This window comes from Trichomycterus rosablanca, chromosome 11, assembly GCF_030014385.1.
Source record: "Trichomycterus rosablanca isolate fTriRos1 chromosome 11, fTriRos1.hap1, whole genome shotgun sequence".
NCBI classification, from domain to species: Eukaryota; Metazoa; Chordata; class Actinopteri; order Siluriformes; family Trichomycteridae; genus Trichomycterus; species Trichomycterus rosablanca.
In genome coordinates this window covers 3,029,456-3,050,602 of record NC_085998.1, presented here as the reverse complement: position 1 = coordinate 3,050,602, position 21,147 = coordinate 3,029,456, and the positions used below count along the sequence as shown (strand labels likewise).

The window sequence follows — 21,147 nt, the reverse complement described above, 5'->3', positions numbered from 1 at the left end:
TTTTGAACAAGCCCCTTTCAATCAATGCTTCGATTACTCAGAATGAGCAGCATGCATGTCCTAATTGTTGGGTTTGTTTTGTTTTCAATACTCTACTACACTTTCAAGTAAATTTTTTGCTATGTAGAAATATAACTTCTACTAAAAACAGTGATTTATCAGGTTAATGATGTTGGACTGCAATTTTTTTGAACACTACTGTATGTGTGTGTGTGTGTGTGTGTGTGTATATATGTATAGCAATGAAGCTGTTTGTCCATGTTTGATGTGTTAATATCTGGAAATGTTTCTGCTTATCAGGACAGTAGAAATACTGCTGGTGTAATTTTAATACACATATAATACCGAAAATCGCTCCTCCTTTAATATTAGTTACTGTTAAACACAAACCTGTGGGTCATTATTAAACGCTGTAAATATAAAAAGATATTTTAAAGAAATAAAAGAAGCATGAGCAGTAAATTCTTTTGCTGGCCATTTTATTAATATTATTTTACAAGGAACCAACAGAGTATCGATTCTTAAAGATAAAATAAAAAAGTCCGGATCGACTACATGCTATAACCGTAACCTATTCCAATCATGCTCGTTTGGGCAAAAATAAAAACATACAGTTAAAACAAAGGAGAATGAAAACATACTTCAGCATTAACTTCAGTTCGATGTACCTTCCACAGTTTTTCTTCCATGCACACGACTCCAAGTGCACGTTTATTCAAAAAAAGAAAAACATTAAGACTCGGGCGCATCAGATCCTGTAAAGCAAAATTTCCAGAAATTGCAGAAGCACCTACACCTTAAAAATCTAATCCAAATAATAATGACTGAACCAACGCTGGAAATGAGAAGCGTAAAAAAAGCGTCCAGACACACACACACACACGATGGAAGTTCAATGCCTCGATCGCCATTTAGAGTCACGAAGAAAACGCAATTAAAATAAATATATAATCACGACGACTTGTTTCTAAATAAATAAGTGATCTTAACACTTCACCATGGCAAAAAAAACGTCGACCGAAAAGAGAAAGGAACACAGACGTGCGATGGGACACGAGCGGGGAAACGGGCGAGTGTGTGAGGCGCTCGACACACACACTCGACAGGTCTACTGTTACCTCTGAGGTAGATAACACGCATACGATAGATAACCTACGGCTACGACGTCTGATCCGCTGGCACCCACGCCCGGGTCACCAGCAGCTCGGGAGAAAGAACAGAGCGGGGCAAAAGAGAGAGTCACAGTGAGGCTTTGCTATTTCATTTTCAACAATCACATTTACTTAAAGTGGGGGTGAAAAATCTACATTTTAGACTGAGATTAAAAACTACTAATATATATTTATTAGGGTCCTAAATAGATGGAAGGGTAAATATTAATTATTTAAGTAATTAGGGCATTAAATATATTCCCATTTATTGGGTGGGTGTTTATATTCCACTCATATTGATACGCTTTAAAGATTTAACTAAAATCTACAAATGTAGGCTTGATATAATGTAAGGGAGACCTACAGGGATAAATAAATGAACAATCCTTTAAGGTGGCACCACAGCGGATCATACATATTTAACCTGCTCATATATGATTGAGGACGGCTGTAACGCCGAATGCGCCTCCTGACCCGACCCTCCTATCGATCCAGGCCTGGGACCTGCACCATTTTCTCCCCTAATCTAGTCGTGTCCAGTTACCCCGATTGCATCCTCCACCGCTGACTGAGGACGCTTCTCAACTCCGACACGTGCTCAGTACAGACTGCACGAGTCAAGTTCAAATATACCGATCAGCACTGTGCACGGAGAGCCACACCCCGATCAGCGCCGTTCCTCAGCCCTGTGCAGGCGGCATCAATCAGCCAGCAGGGGTCGTTAATTGCACCGGTTATGAGGACCCATGATCCGACTGGCCCCTAACCCTATGAACGACAGTCGATCGTCGTTTACGCAGCCAGGTGGCAGAGCCGAGATTCGATACGATGTATTCGAGATCCCAGCTCTGGTGTGCTACAGTGTTTTACCGCTGCGCCACCTGAGCGGCTCCCTTCCATAATTATATCCAAAGCAACTTGCAATACTTTGACCGTATTCAATTGAGGGTTGAGGGCCTCGCTCAAGGGCCCAACGGTGGCAACCTGGCAGTGATTACTAGTCCAGGATACTGCCTGGTGACTTCTTGAGAGCCCTTTCAGGGATTCGAACCCTTGGAACTGAGCTGTGTGGCTCTCATCATTAAACCACACCAACTTAGACAGGTCAAGGGGAAATTTAGGGTGCGAATGTAGAACCCCGGGGAAAAAAAGGATGAAATATGGACGACACGGGCCTTGTGGTTTTTAAAAACAATAGGGTTCCTTCAGGTATGGGGAATATCATTGTAGTTTAGTGAGTAAACAAAGCCCCGACAAACAAACTTCGATTTAAATTGCGGTCGGGAAAATACTCTGTAAATCATGGGACAGTGGAAAAACAGTGGATTGTTGAACAGACTGCAGGGCCTCACTGAAATAAAGTCGGGTAAAATCAATACCTGCATAAATACAGAATCAATACATTATAAAACAAACAAAAATAAAACAAAGCATCGTACAGCTTGATGTGTCAGTTTTGAAGGCCAGCGTCTGGCCAAAATAACAAAAGGTTTAGTGCATGGTTTCCTCCTGCGTCGTTTTATCTCCGGTCCCCCCCGTCCCAACCCCAAATTTAATCCTGTTCCTTATTGTATTTCATTTCATTTTCTACTACGTATGAATCTACAGTACGCTGTGTGCAAACGGTATGCAGGTTTCTTTATTTATCGTGTTCGTTCTTCCTTTTTCCGGAACCCGAGACGCGAACACTGAAGCTCTTGGCGAACTCGACGGTCTAGGAACGACAAAAATTAAAAAGTAGCCGTGTGTAAAAAAAAATTCTGAAATGATTCAAGTAAAATAACTCGCTAACGTAAATCCTAGAAATAAAATAGAATACGCACACGCCCGGCTCCTGTCGCTCGCTCGGAGAACGGGCGTGAACGACCGATAACCGATCATATCACGCATCACGATATTAAATACTTGAAATGATACCGTCAGCAGGGAAGGATTTGGGAGCGTTTTGTGCAGCGTTTGTGCCCCTAACACAGGAGAGTCACATGTAGAGAAAAGCTCAAGTATAAATCCGATTTCATTTGCGCCCGTCTGCTCGCACGTTCACAGAATTCATAAGGAAATTCCTGAAGGAGCACAAACCCTCCCGAACTAGGTAGCCTGCTTGTGAAATTCCCCCCATCGTGACGGTATTGTGTGTTTTTAACATCGTGATGCATCATATCCCCGGTTATCGCTCCGCACCCGGGTGAAGTTCATCAGTTCAGGTGTTTCAGGATGCTGCTGTAGGTTTTGTGGGCGATCTGGGGCGAGCGCTTGACGTGAGCCTGCAGGGATCTCTTGGCGTCGAAGCCCAGCGACTCGAGCACGATCTCGCCGTTTAGCCTGGGGGCCGGGTCGTCTTTCGGGCCCTCGGGGTCTGGAGGGGCTTCGAGCGGAGTGACGGGGGTGTTTTCTTCTTCTTTTTTGCTGAAGAGGCGGTCTAGGTAGCTGGTGTATCCTCCTCCGTAACCTCCCTCGTCTTTCTGTTCGTCCCAGCAGGCCTCGTCGATCAGGCAGCTCTCGTTACCGCAGCTCTCCCACGGGCACTGCTGCGCCAGGTTCACCTGCCGCGGACAGAATAGTGATGAGCCTGGATGCATACGCGGCTTTTTAATCAGCTTAGACAAAATACGTGCTCCGAATTTAGACATGAATGTTAAAGATGGGTTTGATTTTCTGAGCTTAATGCTTAAAAAAATCTACAAAGGGTAAAAGAGAGAGAGAGAGAGGGAGAGAGGGGGAGAGAGAGAGGGAGAGAGGGGGAGAGAGAGAGCATAAAAAGAAACAAAGCAAAGAGGAAAATCTCAGTGGTGCTATCGGCCTGCCAGGCATCTAGGGCAGTGGTGGGCAAACTGCAGCCCAATAGGCTGTTTAATTCAGCCTATTAGGCATCTACAAAAATTGTCCTAAAGACCGCATTTCTCCTTTTTCCTGCAGTACCCGGCGTTTCAGTTAATTCCCCATGATGACGCACTCCAGACACTACTGACCTTTATTGAAGCCCACTGAAACTGAATAATGCAGGTAGGTTTTTAATATTTACTCTTTGATCTTTAGGTAATGAATTTTACATGTAATTTATACAAGTTCATCCCCTCACATCTGCTGCTGGCCCGGCCTGTTTATTAAACTTTAAAACCAAGAGTGGCTCTTGAGACAAAAGGTTTTCCCATCCCTGATCTAGGGTTAGGATTGGGGCCAAAGCCCTGCGGCGGACAGGTCGTGTCCAGGCCTTGGACCCAGTGATTCAGAATTAAACCGTACGCACCACGACCCTGACCAGTATAAAGCGATGGATGAAAATGAATCTGTTAATGGACAATATTTAGTCACGGCCCTCATTGGTCAAAAGTGGTCTGCAGCAGTAGAGGCGATACTAGCCTACTGAAAGACAAACTCATTTTCACTGCATGTAAAGATAGATAGATGGATAGATTAGATAGATAGATAGATAGATAGATAGATAGATAGATAGATAGATAGATAGATAGATAGATAGATAGATAGATAGATAGATAGATAGATATAGACAGACAGACAGACAGACAGACAGAGAGAGAGATAGGTAGATAGATATAGACAGACAGACAGACAGATAGATAGATATAGACAGACAGACAGACAGAGAGAGAGAGAGATAGATAGATATAGACAGACAGACAGACAGATAGATATAGACAGATAGATATAGACAGACAGATACAGACAGAGAGAGAGATAGATAGATAGATATAGACAGACAGACAGACAGACAGATAGATATAGACAGACAGACATAGATATAGACAGACAGACAGATAGATATAGACAGACAGACAGATATAGATAGATAGATATAGACAGACAGACAGATATAGATAGATAGATGAATAGATATAGATAGATAGATAGATATAGACAGACAGACAGACAGACAGATATAGATAGATAGATAGATAGATAGATATAGACAGACAGACAGACAGATATAGATAGATAAATAGATAGATAGATAGATAGATAGATAGATAGATAGATAGATAGATATAGACAGACAGACAGACAGACAGACAGATATAGATAGATAGATAGATAGATAGATAGATAGATAGATAGATAGATAGATAGATAGATGGATAGATAGATAGATAGATAGATAGATGATAGATAGATAGATAGATAGATAGATAGATAGATAGATATAGACAGACAGACAGACAGATATAGATAGATAGATAGATAGATAGATAGATAGATAGATATAGACAGACAGACAGACAGATATAGATAGATAAATAGACAGATAGATAGATAGATAGATAGATAGATGGATAGATAGATAGATAGATAGATAGATAGATAGATAGATAGATAGATAAATAGATAAATAGATGATAGATAGATAGATAGATAGATAGATGATAGATAGATAGATAGATAGATAGATAGATAGATAGATAAATAGATAAATAGATGATAGATAGATAGATAGATAGATGATAGATAGATAGATAGATAGATAGATAAATAGATAAATAGATAGATAGATAGATAGATAGATAGATGGATAGATAGATGGATAGATAGATAGATAGATAGATAGATAGATAGATAGATAGATAGATAGATAAATAGATAAATAGATGATAGATAGATAGATAGATAGATAGATAGATAGATAGATAGATAGATAGATAGATAGATAAATAGATGATAGATAGATAGATAGATAGATAGATAGATAGATAGATAGATGGATAGATAGATAGATAGATAGATGATAGATAGATAGATAGATAGATAGATAGATAGATAGATATAGACAGACAGACAGACAGATATAGATAGATAGATAGATAGATAGATAGATAGATAGATAGATAGATAGATAGATAGATAGATAGATATAGACAGACAGACAGATATAGATAGATAAATAGATAGATAGATAGATAGATAGATAGATAGATAGATAGATAGATAAATAGATAGATAGATAGATAGATGGATAGATAGATAGATAGATAGATAGATAGATAGATATAGACAGACAGACAGACAGATATAGATAGATAGATAGATAGATAGATAGATAGATAGATAGATAGATAGATAGACAGACAGACAGACAGACAGACAGATATAGATAGATAGATAGATATAGACAGACAGATATAGATAGATAGATAGATAGATAGATAGATAGATAGATAGATAGATAGATATAGACAGACAGACAGATATAGATAGATAGATAGATAGATAGATAGATAGATAGATAGATAGATATAGACAGACAGACAGATATAGATAGATAGATAGATAGATAGATAGATAGATAGATAGATAGATAGATAGATAGATAGACAGACAGACAGACAGATATAGATAGATAGATATAGACAGACAGATATAGATAGATAGATAGATAGATAGATAGATAGATAGATAGATAGATAGATAGATAGACAGACAGATAGATAGATAGATAGATAGATAGACAGACAGACAGAAAGATAGACAGATAAATAGATAGCTAGTCAGATATAGATAGATATATAGTCAGATAGTCAGACAGACAGATACATAGTCAGACAGACATACAGATAGCTATACAGATAAATATACAGATAGACAGGGAAAGACAGACACAGATAACCAGATATACAGACAGATACAGATTAATCAATAGACAAAGAGACAAAGACAGACAGAGATATATATACAGTGTATCACAAAAGTGAGTACACCCCTCACATTTCTGCAGATATTTAAGTATATCTTTTCATGGGACAACACTGACAAAATGACACTTTGACACAATGAAAAGTAGTCTGTGTGCAGCTTATATAACAGTGTAAATTTATTCTTCCCTCAAAATAACTCAATATACAGCCATTAATGTCTAAACCACCGGCAACAAAAGTGAGTACACCCCTTAGTGAAAGTTCCTGAAGTGTCAATATTTTGTGTGGCCACCATTATTTCCCAGAACTGCCTTAACTCTCCTGGGCATGGAGTTTACCAGAGCTTCACAGGTTGCCACTGGAATGCTTTTCCACTCCTCCATGACGACATCACGGAGCTGGTGGATATTCGAGACTTTGCGCTCCTCCACCTTCCGCTTGAGGATGCCCCAAAGATGTTCTATTGGGTTTAGGTCTGGAGACATGCTTGGCCAGTCCATCACCTTTACCCTCAGCCTCTTCAATAAAGCAGTGGTCGTCTTAGAGGTGTGTTTGGGGTCATTATCATGCTGGAACACTGCCCTGCGACCCAGTTTCCGGAGGGAGGGGATCATGCTCTGCTTCAGTATTTCACAGTACATATTGGAGTTCATGTGTCCCTCAATGAAATGTAACTCCCCAACACCTGCTGCACCCATGCAGCCCCAGACCATGGCATTCCCACCACCATGCTTGACTGTAGGCATGACACACTTATCTTTGTACTCCTCACCTGATTGCCGCCACACATGCTTGAGACCATCTGAACCAAACAAATTAATCTTGGTCTCATCAGACCATAGGACATGGTTCCAGTAATCCATGTCCTTTGTTGACATGTCTTCAGCAAACTGTTTGCGGGCTTTCTTGTGTAGAGACTTCAGAAGAGGCTTCCTTCTGGGGAGACAGCCATGCAGACCAATTTGATGTAGTGTGCGGCGTATGGTCTGAGCACTGACATGCTGACCCCCCACCTTTTCAATCTCTGCAGCAATGCTGACAGCACTCCTGCGCCTATCTTTCAAAGACAGCAGTTGGATGTGACGCTGAGCACGTGCACTCAGCTTCTTTGGACGACCAACGCGAGGTCTGTTCTGAGTGGACCCTGCTCTTTTAAAACGCTGGATGATCTTGGCCACTGTGCTGCAGCTCAGTTTCAGGGTGTTGGCAATCTTCTTGTAGCCTTGGCCATCTTCATGTAGCGCGACAATTCGTCTTTTAAGATCCTCAGAGAGTTCTTTGCCATGAGGTGCCATGTTGGAACTTTCAGTGACCAGTATGAGAGAGTGTGAGAGCTGTACTACTAAATTGAACACACCTGCTCCCTATGCACACCTGAGACCTAGTAACACTAACGAGTCACATGACATTTTGGAGGGAAAATGACAAGCAGTGCTCAATTTGGACATTTAGGGGTGTAGTCTCTTAGGGGTGTACTCACTTTTGTTGCCGGTGGTTTAGACATTAATGGCTGTATATTGAGTTATTTTGAGGGAAGAATAAATTTACACTGTTATATAAGCTGCACACAGACTACTTTTCATTGTGTCAAAGTGTCATTTTGTCAGTGTTGTCCCATGAAAAGATATACTTAAATATCTGCAGAAATGTGAGGGGTGTACTCACTTTTGTGATACACTGTATACTGTAGATAGACAGATAGTCAGCCAGACAGATAAACAGACAGAGACAGATAGACAGACAGAAAGATAGTCAGACAGACAGATAGACAGACAGAAAGATAAATAGACAGATAGCCAGAGAGAGATAGTCAGACAGACAGATATCCAGAGAGAGAGAGATATGCACTTTATTAATCCCTAAGGAAATGTATAGGGATGTAAACAATGACAGACGGCTCTATATGAGATGTTGTCTGGACTCTACCTGGCATTTCTCATCTTTCTCCTGACTGGCCGTTTTGCCGAGCTGTAAGACGGAGTTGTTGAGCTCGTTGAGCTCGTTCAGACGGCCGATCTCTCTGGTCTCGGGCTGCAGGCTGAGCTGGATGGTGCCGGCGATGAAGGAGTCGAAGTCGAAGCCCTGGCTGTGCTGGTTCTGGTGCTTCTCTTTGTCCAGCTGAGCTTTGACCAGGCCGTTCTTCTCACACTTGCTCTTGCTCTTGCGGTCTCCTCTCTCTTTGCTCTGCTGCTCTTTCCAGTTGGACAGGTCGATGATGAGCTTGGGCTCGTAGTAGTGGTTGACTTCGCTCTCCCGCCAGATCAGGTTATCCAGGTAGGATTGGCTCGCGGCCTTGTAGTTGCACGTGTGGCCGCACTCCAGCTCGCAGTACTTGTTTTCGTGATGGCCGCTCTCGTCGCGCCGCTGGCCGAGCGCGAAGTCGAAGGGCGGCTCGTCCAGGAACTTCTCGCCGTCGGCGTCGCCGTACTTGCGCGGGTCCAGCTGCGCCTCCTCGTCGTCGGTGATGTCGGACATGGCGCGAGGGTCGCGCTGCACCTCCTCCATCTCCACCGCGCCCTGCAGATGCCACTCGGGCTCGGAGAACTGACTCTCGTGGTACCTGTGAGAGGAACAGGAAAGAATGTACTACAGGTACACAAAAACATACACACTACACAGCCAAAAGTATCTGGACACCCCTATGTTCTGGGAACTGGATACGACTAAAACTCATTTTCATTGTATGTAAAGACAGATAGATAGACAGATAGATAGATAGATAGATAGATAGATAGATAGATAGATAGATAGATAGATAGATAGATAGACAAACAGATACATAGATAGATACTGTAGATACAGTCAGACAGACAGATACAGACAGACGATAGATAGATAGATAGTTAGACAGACACAGACAGACAGATAGAGAGACAGATAGACAGATATACAAATAGATACATAGATAGATAGTCAGACAGTCAGACAGACAGATATACAGATAGACAGACAGATAGATAAACAGACAGACAGACAGACACACAGACGATAGATAGATAGATAGATAGATAGATAGATAGATAGATAGATAGACAAATAGATACTTAGATACAGTCAGACAGACAGATATACAGATAGACAGAGACAGACAGATATACAGATAGATAGATAGATAGACAGACAGACAGATATACAGATAGATAGATAGATAGATAGATAGATAGATAGATAGATAGATAGATAGATAGATAGATAGATAGATAGATAGATAGATAGATAGAGACAGACAGACAGATATACAAATAGATACTTAGATACAGTCAGACAGACAGATATACAGATAGACAGAGACAGACAGATATACAGATAGATAGATAGATACAGACAGACAGACGATAGATAGATAGATAGATAGATAGATAGATAGAGATAGATAGATAGATATACAAATAGATACTTAGATACAGTCAGACAGACAGATATACAGACAGACAGACAGATAAACAGATAGATAGATAGACAGACAGACAGACAGATATACAGATAGATAGATAGATAGATAGATAGATAGATAGATAGATAGAGAGACAGACAGACAGACAGATATACAAATAGATACTTAGATACAGTCAGACAGACAGATATACAGATAGACAGAGACAGACAGATATACAGATAGATAGATAGATAGATAGATAGATAGATAGATATACAAATAGATAGATAGATAGATAGATAGATAGAGATAGATAGATAGATAGAGACAGACAGACAGATATACAAATAGATACTTAGATACAGTCAGATATACAGATAGACAGAGACAGACAGACAGATATACAAATAGATAGATAGACAGACAGACAGACAGATAGATAGATACAGATATACAGGATAGATAGATAGATAGATAGATAGATAGATAGATAGATAGATAGATAGATAGATAGATAGATAGATAGATAGATAGATAGATAGACAGACGGATAGACAGACAGACAGGAAAGAGAAACACACAACATACACAGCCAAAAATATTTGGACACCCCCTCTTATTACTAAGTTCAGGTGTTCCATCTCCACACGTTGCTATCAGGTGTCGAGAATTATTTATTTATTTGGATTTTAACACCATGTTTAACACGTATGTGTCATTTTATGGTAAGATAGGTATTATGTTTTTGTCTCCTCATTTTATCTCGTCTTTATACAGTAATTTGGGCCATTTTATATTTGCATTTTTATGACTGCAGGGCGTGTGTACTTGTCGTCTCTCCTTGGTGTATTTAGGGCGTTCTGTCAGTATGTGTGGTGTCAAAAATACATCTTATGCTTCCCCTTTGTGGCAACACTTTAGAGGAGGTGCCAATTTTAGCACGGCACAAAGTAAGGTCCAGAAAGGCGTGGCCTGCACTGAGCCCTGACCTCAAGCAACCTCAAACAATGATCCAAGTTACAATCAGGCTAATTAACAGTTCCTACAGCAGTCTTCTGATTCAGCGGTGCTGCGTGTTACCTGTCCCAGTTGTAGATGTGGCTGTGACTCTCGTCCATCAGCAGAATATCGTCCACTTCGTCCTCGATGTGGAACGGGTGAGACGAGACGGGCTCGTCCAGGGGGAACGAGTAGTCGCTCATGTACGGGTGAGACAGAGCCTCCTCGGCCGTTAGACGGTCCATTGGATTGAAGGTCAGAATCTTCTCCAGGAAATCCAGAGCTGTGACAAAAATGCAGAGCAGAAATGAAGTCTGGAGGCTGAACTAAAGCCTAAACTTGTACCTGTAAAGAAGAGGTGTGTAGTAATGAACCAGATGCATCATCATATATATACAAGCTTATTATTTAGTCAAAAGTACTATATCTTAATACCTGAGGGGAACTGTCAGGAACATCTAGGCCATCGGAAGGGGCCAAGACATTCAAAAAAAGTACAATCACCATTAAACAAATGCAAATCTAAGCAAATAAATACACCACACCCCACACCTGCCTATACAATGTGTTAGGATGTAAAGGGTTAAAGTAAAAAAGCTCTCTTAGATAAGATTTCTTTTTCACATAGAGAGCTGTAGGACACAAGGCCAGGTCATGAACACCGCTCAGGTTTACAGCAGACACCCCAAAGACACTGAACAAGTCCATGAATGAAGGTGCGTGTGTGTGTGTGTGATACGAACCCTCGGCGCTGACTCCCGGCAGCAGTTTGGCGAGCGGAGTGTGTGGTATGGACATGTCGTTCTTAATGAACACCGGTATGACGCTCTGCAGCTCCTGTCTGTCCTCGTCGTGGATCACAGGGATCGACTCCAGGATCAGCTGCATCTGCTCTAACTCGTGAGCACCTACAGGAACATGAGGTTTAGAAACAGGCAGGACAGGTTACAGATACAGAAAGAAGGAACGCGGTCAGGTCCAACAGTCACTGCATGATGAGGCTTTGTCAGGCACTGCATTACGATCTATGTTAAGCTTTAAACTTGTGGAACAAGGAAAAGTTTGTTTGTTTTTTAACGTTATCATCTTTGTAATAATCACGGCAGAAATTCGTATATATTTATGTTTTCAGTCTTACATTAATGAATTTCTGTATCATCTTAGATAAGGATTTCTTATAATGTTTTGGACATACACTGACTGGCCATGACATTAAAACCACCTCCTTGTTTCTACACTCACTGTCCATTTTATCAGCTCCACTTACCATATAGAAGCACTTTGTAATTCTACAATTACTGACTGTAGTCTACCTGTTTCTCTACATGCCTTTTTACCCTGCTTATAACTTTTTAAACACCGTGTCCACTCACTGTCCACACTATTAGACACTCCTACCTAGTCGGTCCACCTTGTAGATGTAGAGTCAGAGACGATCGCTCATCTATTGCTGCTCATCTTCTAGACCTTCATCAGTGGTCACAGGACGCTGCCCACGGGGCGCCGTTGGCTGGATTTATTGTTGGTTGGTGGACGATTCTTAGTCCAGCAGTGACAGTGAGGTGTTTAAAAACTCCAGCAGCGCTGCTGTGCTAACACACCACCACCATGTCAGTGTCAGAATGATCCACCACCTAAATAATACCTGCTCTGTGGGGGTCCTGACCATTGAAGAACAGGGTGAAAGGGGGTAACAAAGCATGCAGAGAAACAGATGGACTACAGTCAGTAATTGTAGAACTACAAAGTGCTTCTATATGGTAAGTGGAGCTGATAAAATGGACAGTGAGTGTGGAAACGAGGAGGTGGTTTTAATGTTATGGCTGATCAGTGTATGTAGTCGTTCTCTGTTGTGTTTTGGGTTATGAGTGTGGGATCTTCTGAACAAGAGCGAGTAAATTTGCAGATTTGCTCTCACTTCATTTGACTAAAGGTTTTAAACAGTTGCTTAATAGGGATAGAAGACTTATGTAAGAGTTACGTAACGTAACGTAAGACGGCCTTGTTTGATTTATTTTTAATGCATTTGCCCTAGTTGTATCCAATCACCCAGCTAAGCACCTTTTCCTCCCACACAGGGATCAGTATCATGTACCGAGAGTCACAGTCATTCCACAGCTCAGTGCAGCGTCTCGACCAGCCAGCAGAGGCCGCAAGTGCAGCAGAAATGAGGAACCGCTTCATCCCACCCTCAGACACAGCCGATCATATCTGTGTAGGCATCTAGTCAAAGTTTTGCACTCGATTTTGTTCTTTCTTAATAAAGACAAGCCAGAAGTGCTTATAGTAGCACTGCAGTAATACTCTGAGTGAGCTGTAAGTCATACAAACGCACACGACTGCTACTACACAAACTGTATACCGCATCTTTAATAACTTCAGAATGAAATATAATAAGGAGGCTATTGTGTCCCGTAAGCAGATGGCGTTATTAGAACTGTGTTCTCAAGCGGATCAGATCTCGGTTTACTGAACCCTGACCTTAAAAAAAAAAAAACAGCTTTCATTCTTGATCGGGGCAAAGTTTCAGTTTTGTTAACAAAACATCGGAGTGTAAAAACTGCCTGAAGAATCAATGGGAGGAAATAAATGCTTGTAAGATTCTGACCTGCAAAGAGAGTTTTTCCTGTGAGCATCTCTGCGAAGATGCAGCCGGCCGCCCACACGTCGATGGCTTTAGTGTAGTTATTGGGGGACAGGAGAAGACGAGGGGAACGGTACCACTTAGTGACCAGGCCCTCCGACAGATGACCCTAAGAAAAACGGAAGGAAACATAACGGTTATTCAGAGTCTAATAAAGACAAACAGAGCTGTAAATGAGGGTCACAGCACACCAATAAAGTCCAGGAGTCCCAAAGCAGTTTTTAGGTTGCGTTTATTTTATTACAGTATACACCGATTAACCAAGACATTAAAACCACCTCCTTGTTTCTACACTCACTGTCCATTTTATCAGCTCCACTTACCATATAGAAGCACTTTGTAGTTCTACAATTACTGACTGTAGTCCATCTGTTTCTCTACATGCTTTACAGACTGTTCTTCAATGGTCAGGACCACCACAGAGCAGGTATTATTTAGGTGGTGGATCATTCTCAGCACTGCAGTGACACTGACATGGTGGTGGTGTGTTAGTGTGTGTTGTGCTGGTATGAGTGGATCAGACACAGCAGCACTGTCACTGCTGGACTGAGAATAGTCCACCAAGCAAAAATATCCAGCCGACAGCGCCCCGTGGGCAGCGTCCTGTGACCACTGATGAAGGTCTAGAAGATGACCGACTCAAACAGCAGCAATAGATGAGCGATCGTCTCTGACTTTACATCTACAAGGTGGAGCGACTAGGTAGGAGTGTCTGATAGAGTGGACAGTGAGTGGACACGGTGTTTAAAAACTCAAACCAGCACAACACACACTAACACACCACCACCATGTCAGTGTCACTGCAGTGCTGAGAATGACCCACCACCTAAATAATACCTGCTCTGTGGTGGTCCTGACCATTGAAGAACAGGGTGAAAGGAGGTTAAAAATGTATGTAGAGAAACAGATGGACTACAGTCAGTAATTGTAGAACTACGAAGTGCTTCTATATGGTAAGTGGAGCTGATAAAATGGACAGTGAGTGTAGAAACAAAAAGGTGGTCATAATGTTATGCCCCATCGGTGTAATTCTCGTGGGTGAGGGGGAGACAAATTAAGTGTGAATCATTCTCAGTATTCGATTAAGTAATAGAGCCACACCACACAATCAGAACTGTGGAAAGTCGGGTCTGATTGACTGGTATTGGGGTGGAGGGGAGATGACACCTCACACATCAAATGTCAAACGTGTCACAGACCAGAATAAACCCCAGTTCAGAGCTATAGAAGCTTCTAGAAGGGGGAGGCGCAGTGCCAACAGGAAACAGAAAATGCAGATGGCACGTGACGTAATTTCCAGCATCTGATAAGTAAATATGTTTGTTTGGAAACTCAAACAGACCGGCGTTCCATCGCTCCCGGCACTGATGTACACTGGGGTTTGGAAATATAATAAAAAATAAAACGCAGCACTTTAACATTCTTACACGTCACAATGTTCATGCTACCCTGCAAACGAAAGTAAAACCACATTAATGAAAACGTTAACAACCTTATACACAACGAAATCCTCAATGCCATCACTTTTAAACAAAATCTACTATTTACAGTTTATACTGATTGGCTAACTGTCCGACACCTCACTCATCGGTGCTTGAAAGAGAATTTTGACTTCATACCAAAGTCCGACTAACCTTGACGTTCTATCAACAGGCACACCGGTACACACTAAGCCAATGTTCTCACCCATAGATCAGATGGTCAGACGTCATAACGGTTTTAACAGAAATGATTAGGATATTTAGCTCGATGGGACAGTGTTGAAAGAGGACACCGTGTTATAACGGCGCATCTTGCTTCATTGCTAGCCACATTAAACCAATTAAAAAGACCCAGCGTTGTTTAAAATGTACATTCTGAACACTGAACTTCTTCCAGCCAGAGCATTTATCATCTTTTGTTTTAGTCTAACTGTCCTAAATGTAATAAGTCTACATGATTGTCATGTATTTTCATTTAATCAAGTTAAAAGTTGCATAGGTGGGCGCTTGGGGGGGGGGGCACAGCGCTCTATTATGGTAGCCCACCACCACTGGAGTCTGGGTTCTTGAGGGCAACAAAGACCTGTGATGAGTGTTCCTGCCTTGCGCCCAGTGTTTCCTGGCAAAACAATTGCCACCATGAACAGGATAAGGCAGTCGATGAAAAAATGCTTTGTTCAATGCCTTGGGTCGTAATTACAGAATTAAAAGGTAATAACTAACCATAAAAACAAAGAAATTTGCCAAAACTTGCATCTGCGCTAAACAAAAATCATATCCAATCAGCTGCTTGCCAATCCGAGTATCATTAATGATTGGAAGCACTGACTCAAACCCGATAACTGTGGCATCATTTAATAGATTAGCAATATGATTTCATCATGTTGTACAGCACTACATCATCCCACACCGAGCACGAATGGCAGATTTAAATATACTTTGCGGACAATAAAACCCAGCGTAATACTATCCGAGGCTGTGGAGTTCATGGCATTACAAAAAGCAGGTTTCATAACCGGAGCTAAGCCAGTTAGGAAAAAACGTAAATCATTTAATTTACTTCAAAGACAAGATGAAGCCAGAATAAAGAGAAAGAAAAAGGACAAAGCTAGATCACATAAGCAAAAGCTGTGCTGTGCGTTAGCCAATTTCAGAGGTGATCTAGTTTCACGGCTCGCTCACACAAACACAGGGCTTGAACCTTCTCGGGTGAAAGTAAAAAGAAAAAGGAAATGAGACACACAGCTGCTCATCGATGTCGTTGAAAGATTTCAGAATGTGAAGCACCTCTGTGGATGGATGCGTTTTAAGGTGCTATTTTGGTCTCCTGTCCTCTGATGCACCCTTAAAAGCACTGACGCACTTCTGAGAACCTGTTTAACTAACCCGACTAACAAAAGCAGGCGTAAACACACACACACGGGGACAAACCTTGATCATCGAACCTTGCATCTGTTGTTTGAGCCGCATGATCATTATAAACAAATGAATAAAAGATCACAGCCTCAAATGAGCACAATGTGAACGACGGCATTTCCAACAGGAGGGTGCTACCTTATTAATACAACCAATCTGTAAACCCTAACGCAGGGATTTAAAGCAAACTATGGCACTTTATTACTCAACATCATTTTTCCTTTATTTGAAGACTAGATTAATCATATCCTCTTTCGTTATACTTATGAAACAAACCGAGAGTCATTAAGTGTTAAAAGAAATCAGAACGTTTTATATGCAGTCAGGTGAACAAACCGTTCCGAAACCGAAGCCCCATTTTATTGGTAGCTCTGCTAATCGAGTCCGGTTTTAAATCTTCTGCACTGATGACGTAAAAGGCTTTAGGCATTGCGTAAGGCCCAGTAATAATCAAAACCACTCTTAACCAGATTACCTGAGGCCAGTATTTACGCACATTCCAGTCCGGCCTTTTTGTACAGGAACATTCCTGGGAACCGGGCCATGTTCCCACGCACACACGCACTTTACTTGGCACTTTACAATAGCCAATAGAATTTAGTTAAAATGGTTTAATGCTAATAAAAAGCTAAATTGGCTACAGGTAAGAATCTATATGAAGCTGCTTTGATCCAGTAAAGATATCAGAGCAATAATGGTATCAGCAAATGTCAGGCATTAGTAAATCAGAAAAATCAGGAGCTTGTGGTTTAAGCACTAATCTTTAGAGATGGACCGATCGGGGTTTTTGGCACCGATTCCGATCTCCTTTCAGGGACATCGGCCGATAGCCGATTCCGATCGGGGGGGGGGGCCTCACAGTAAAGATAAACCGGAGCAGCGCGTGTGTGTGTGTGTTTGTGCCTTTAGAAGAGACGCTTTGTTCACAGTATCGCTATAAGTGATTCATTGATTCATGAGTTGATTAGTTTTTATGTGAAGCGTAAGTTTCTCTTCTCGGTTATCTCTCCGTGTTTACTGTTATTAATTAAATGTCGTGGTTTTAAATAAACACCAGCTACTACAGAACATTCTGTGTGACTCTCTTACATTATAAAGCTTCATTACACTGATATTACCACAGATCTGTAACCGAGTCAGACTCGTTCCGTCTAAGGAGCTAAAAGTTTTCTAAAAGTTCAGCAGATGATCCTGAACTAACGAATTTGGTAATGAATAAACTTTTGCCTCTGATTGGCTCTGTAACGTTTTCTGTTCTCATCTACATCACAAGTAAGAACCGCTCACGATTTACCAAAGTGAACCAGGAGTTTATATAACGTGCTGATAGAATCGACTCAGATGTGACCGGGTTGAATTATCTTTTTAAAGTAAATATTTCAATCAGCAAAATTACATCGTAAGAGCTTTCACGATGGTTTCTGTACGATGGTTGATGAATGGTGATGCGATGGTTGGTGCTTCGTAGCTCAAAGTCTGGATCGATCCACTGAGCTGTTAACTTAACGTGATCTTTATATATCACTCGATCGGATCGGCTACTTTTAGGAAATATCGCCGATCGCATATTTTGATTAAAAATCGGCCGATACCGATTCGTAGCCGATCGATCGTCCCATCTCTACTGATCTTACATCTTAACCGATACTGAGTCAATTAGACCAAAGCTAAGAAGAAAACACGACTGAGCCAGGTCACTGCCACTTTTTTATGATGGTGCTGATTTCAGATTAGGTGTCTAACTAATCACCAGATATTTTCGTCTCAAATAAATAAAGCTTCCAACAGAAATAAATATGAGATTACTATTAGTGTTACTATTTTTAAAAACCTCTCTCAGCATGATTCATACAAGCACATGCTTAGCCTGGGAATACACGTAAAACAAGGACCAACAGGAATGTTTCTGAACAGGTAATCTTAGCTCTGACCTAAATGTTTCTGAAGGGCTAAAAGAATCTTACCTCTTACCTATTCAGAAACAAACAAAGGTTTCAGAATAGGCAAAAGAATATTTCCCAGGTAATCTTAGCTCTCACCTAATCTTACCTCTTACCTAAAAGTTTCTGAATAGCTAAGAGAATCTTACCTAGGTAATCTTACCTCTTAACTATTCAGAAACAAACATAAATGCTTCTGTGCAGGTAAGAGAGATTGCACACGTATTACTGCATTCCAAAATGTATCAGAGGAAAATTCCCAACACAGTATAAACACGATATCTGCATCCTGGCTGACCGAAACACATTCTTACAGACCAGGAAGAACTGGAGGGCTTTCCCCACCTTCTAATTAGCTCAACAGCTCCACGGGGGACGGACCGATCGATTTCTTACCTCTGTTCTTCATTTACAACTATGTAAAATCTTGGTAACTTGGTTAATGAGGTGTGTTTGCTTGGTTAGGAAGAACATGAAGCAGAATATTTTTTATTTAAGTGGTGAATTCATTATCATCACATTTAGTTGATTTTTACTGCCGTTATGGCTTCCAGTGCCTCATGCACTTACACCACCAATTAAAGGGGACCTTTAAATTACAAGAAAATAGGGGGAAAGCGCACGCCTAATAAATGTGTCATTAGTACTTTAGTGCCAATTAATAATTTAAACACCTTTTAGCCTTAAGGGGAGGATTTTATGGTCCATTTAGTGTATTTAAAAACAAGAATTTAGCCCAAAAGTGTTTAAAGCTTGAACATAAATGTACAGGTTTTACTGGGGCGACCACAATTCAACTAATTATTTTAAATAGATTATCTGAGAAAATGTTTGAAGTGGAACAAATCCAAAGCAAACTGGACCAGTGACTTTAATGTGTCTGTAATACACTTGATAAGAACTTTTTGGCACTACTTTAACTTTAGGGAGTAAAAGGCAGTTCTCTATCTGCATGTTACAGACACAGTGACTTCACTGGTACAGTTTTCTTTGGCATGTGTATGCCAATAGTTTTGAAGTATTAAATAAATATAGCTAAATATCAGTGCCACTTTTCTTTCAGATTTTAAATGGACTTCATAAAGCGTCTGATTTTTTCTTTGTTTAGTTAGCAGAAATGTCAGGCAACATCTGCCAGTGGAGAGAACCAGTCGTGTTTGCTCGTTCAGGAAGTGAGTCAAATGAGGTCGACCGAGTGACGTGTCAGACTGCTCTTGATGCAACCAGATGCGCGCGTGTGTACTTTTTTTTGATGATGACTCAAATGAACCCGGCTCTGTCACGCTGTGAGGGTTATGGTTCATGATTAGTTTAAAGCATGAATTTTGATGGCACGACTATAAGACTATTGAGTAAAAAATGCCTTGTTGTAAATAATAATGGTATTTTTTGCAGTTCATTGATGTAGCACTAGATGTGGGAAATAATTGGTATAATAAACAATACATGCTGGAACATTGATAGTTTTAATGTGTTTTACAGCAAACACTGCAAAATTACTGGGACTGCAGGTCTGCTAGGGCACTGATATAAATATTGGTTGGTTGGTATCAGCCGATATGTGACACGTCTTTATCTTCCTAACACTGGTTTAAAAGGTAAAACTTGATCAGACAAGGACACAAATATATTTTAATAATTTACTGCAAGTCTAACTTATATATTTTAACTGTCATGAGACTTCAAGCATTTCTGCATCTGTTTCTATTTTATTTTTCTGCCCATTTGCTGGGGTAAAAATATAAAGCAACCCAGATTCATGTGGTGTAAGAAGCTTCGCCAGTTACCGTTTTGCTTGGCCTCATAAAGACTGGAGGAATGGCATTGCCAGGGTAGAAAAAAAACCCAAACTGTTACACAATTTGTCTAAATGATCAGAAATGCCAGCAGTTCAGCAGTAACAGTACTGGACTAGTAATCAGACGGTTGCTGGTTTAAGCCACAATGCCACCAAGTTGCCACTGTTGGGCCCCTGAGCAAAGCCCTTAACCCTAAGATGCTTAAATTGTATTCAGTCAAAACTAAGCTTCCACTAAATGCATGGACAGCAACGTCTCCAATCAAACAAACTTCAAAACTCCTGGTTCAGTTTGTAAAGTATGTTACTGAATACATGGACAAAGAAAAAGCAAGAGCCTAGGCAGGGTTACCTCCAATCCTGGGGTTCTTTACCTATAGCCTGTGCCAGTCCTGTTATTTCTATTTATGAACACATTTGTAAGGCCTACAAGACCATATGCTACAGTCAAGCAAAAGATGGACAACCCCCATAAAAGTCATAATTCATGGCAGACTTACAAGAGATCCATTTTTGCTCAACTGGACATCGTTCTTTAAACCCACATTCAATAGTTCACAGTAACCAACAGTAAACAGAAGTTGCACTAGTATTAACCAAATCCATCAAACTGTTCACCACAGACACTCGACAGTTCCTCATACCGTCACCACCAGTGTTGAACCCTTGGGACAAAAAGTCATGCAATCTTCATGTC

The 21,147-nt window shown here is 40.9% G+C and overlaps 1 protein-coding gene across 1 annotated transcript in view; it reads right to left on the bottom strand.

Annotated features, from left to right (window-relative positions):
* Positions 1-462: 462 nt before the first annotated feature.
* mapk6 (mitogen-activated protein kinase 6) overlaps positions 463-21,147 on the bottom strand; it is a 33,370-nt gene continuing 12,685 nt past the window's right edge. The window contains exons 3-7 of the mRNA XM_063004807.1: positions 13,780-13,924; positions 11,915-12,079; positions 11,253-11,454; positions 8,723-9,356; positions 463-3,694 (exon numbers count right to left, since the gene is read on the bottom strand). Coding sequence (XP_062860877.1) covers positions 3,347-3,694; positions 8,723-9,356; positions 11,253-11,454; positions 11,915-12,079; positions 13,780-13,924 — 1,494 coding nt within the window. The 3' untranslated portion in view covers positions 463-3,346. The remainder of the gene's footprint in view (positions 3,695-8,722; positions 9,357-11,252; positions 11,455-11,914; positions 12,080-13,779; positions 13,925-21,147) is intronic.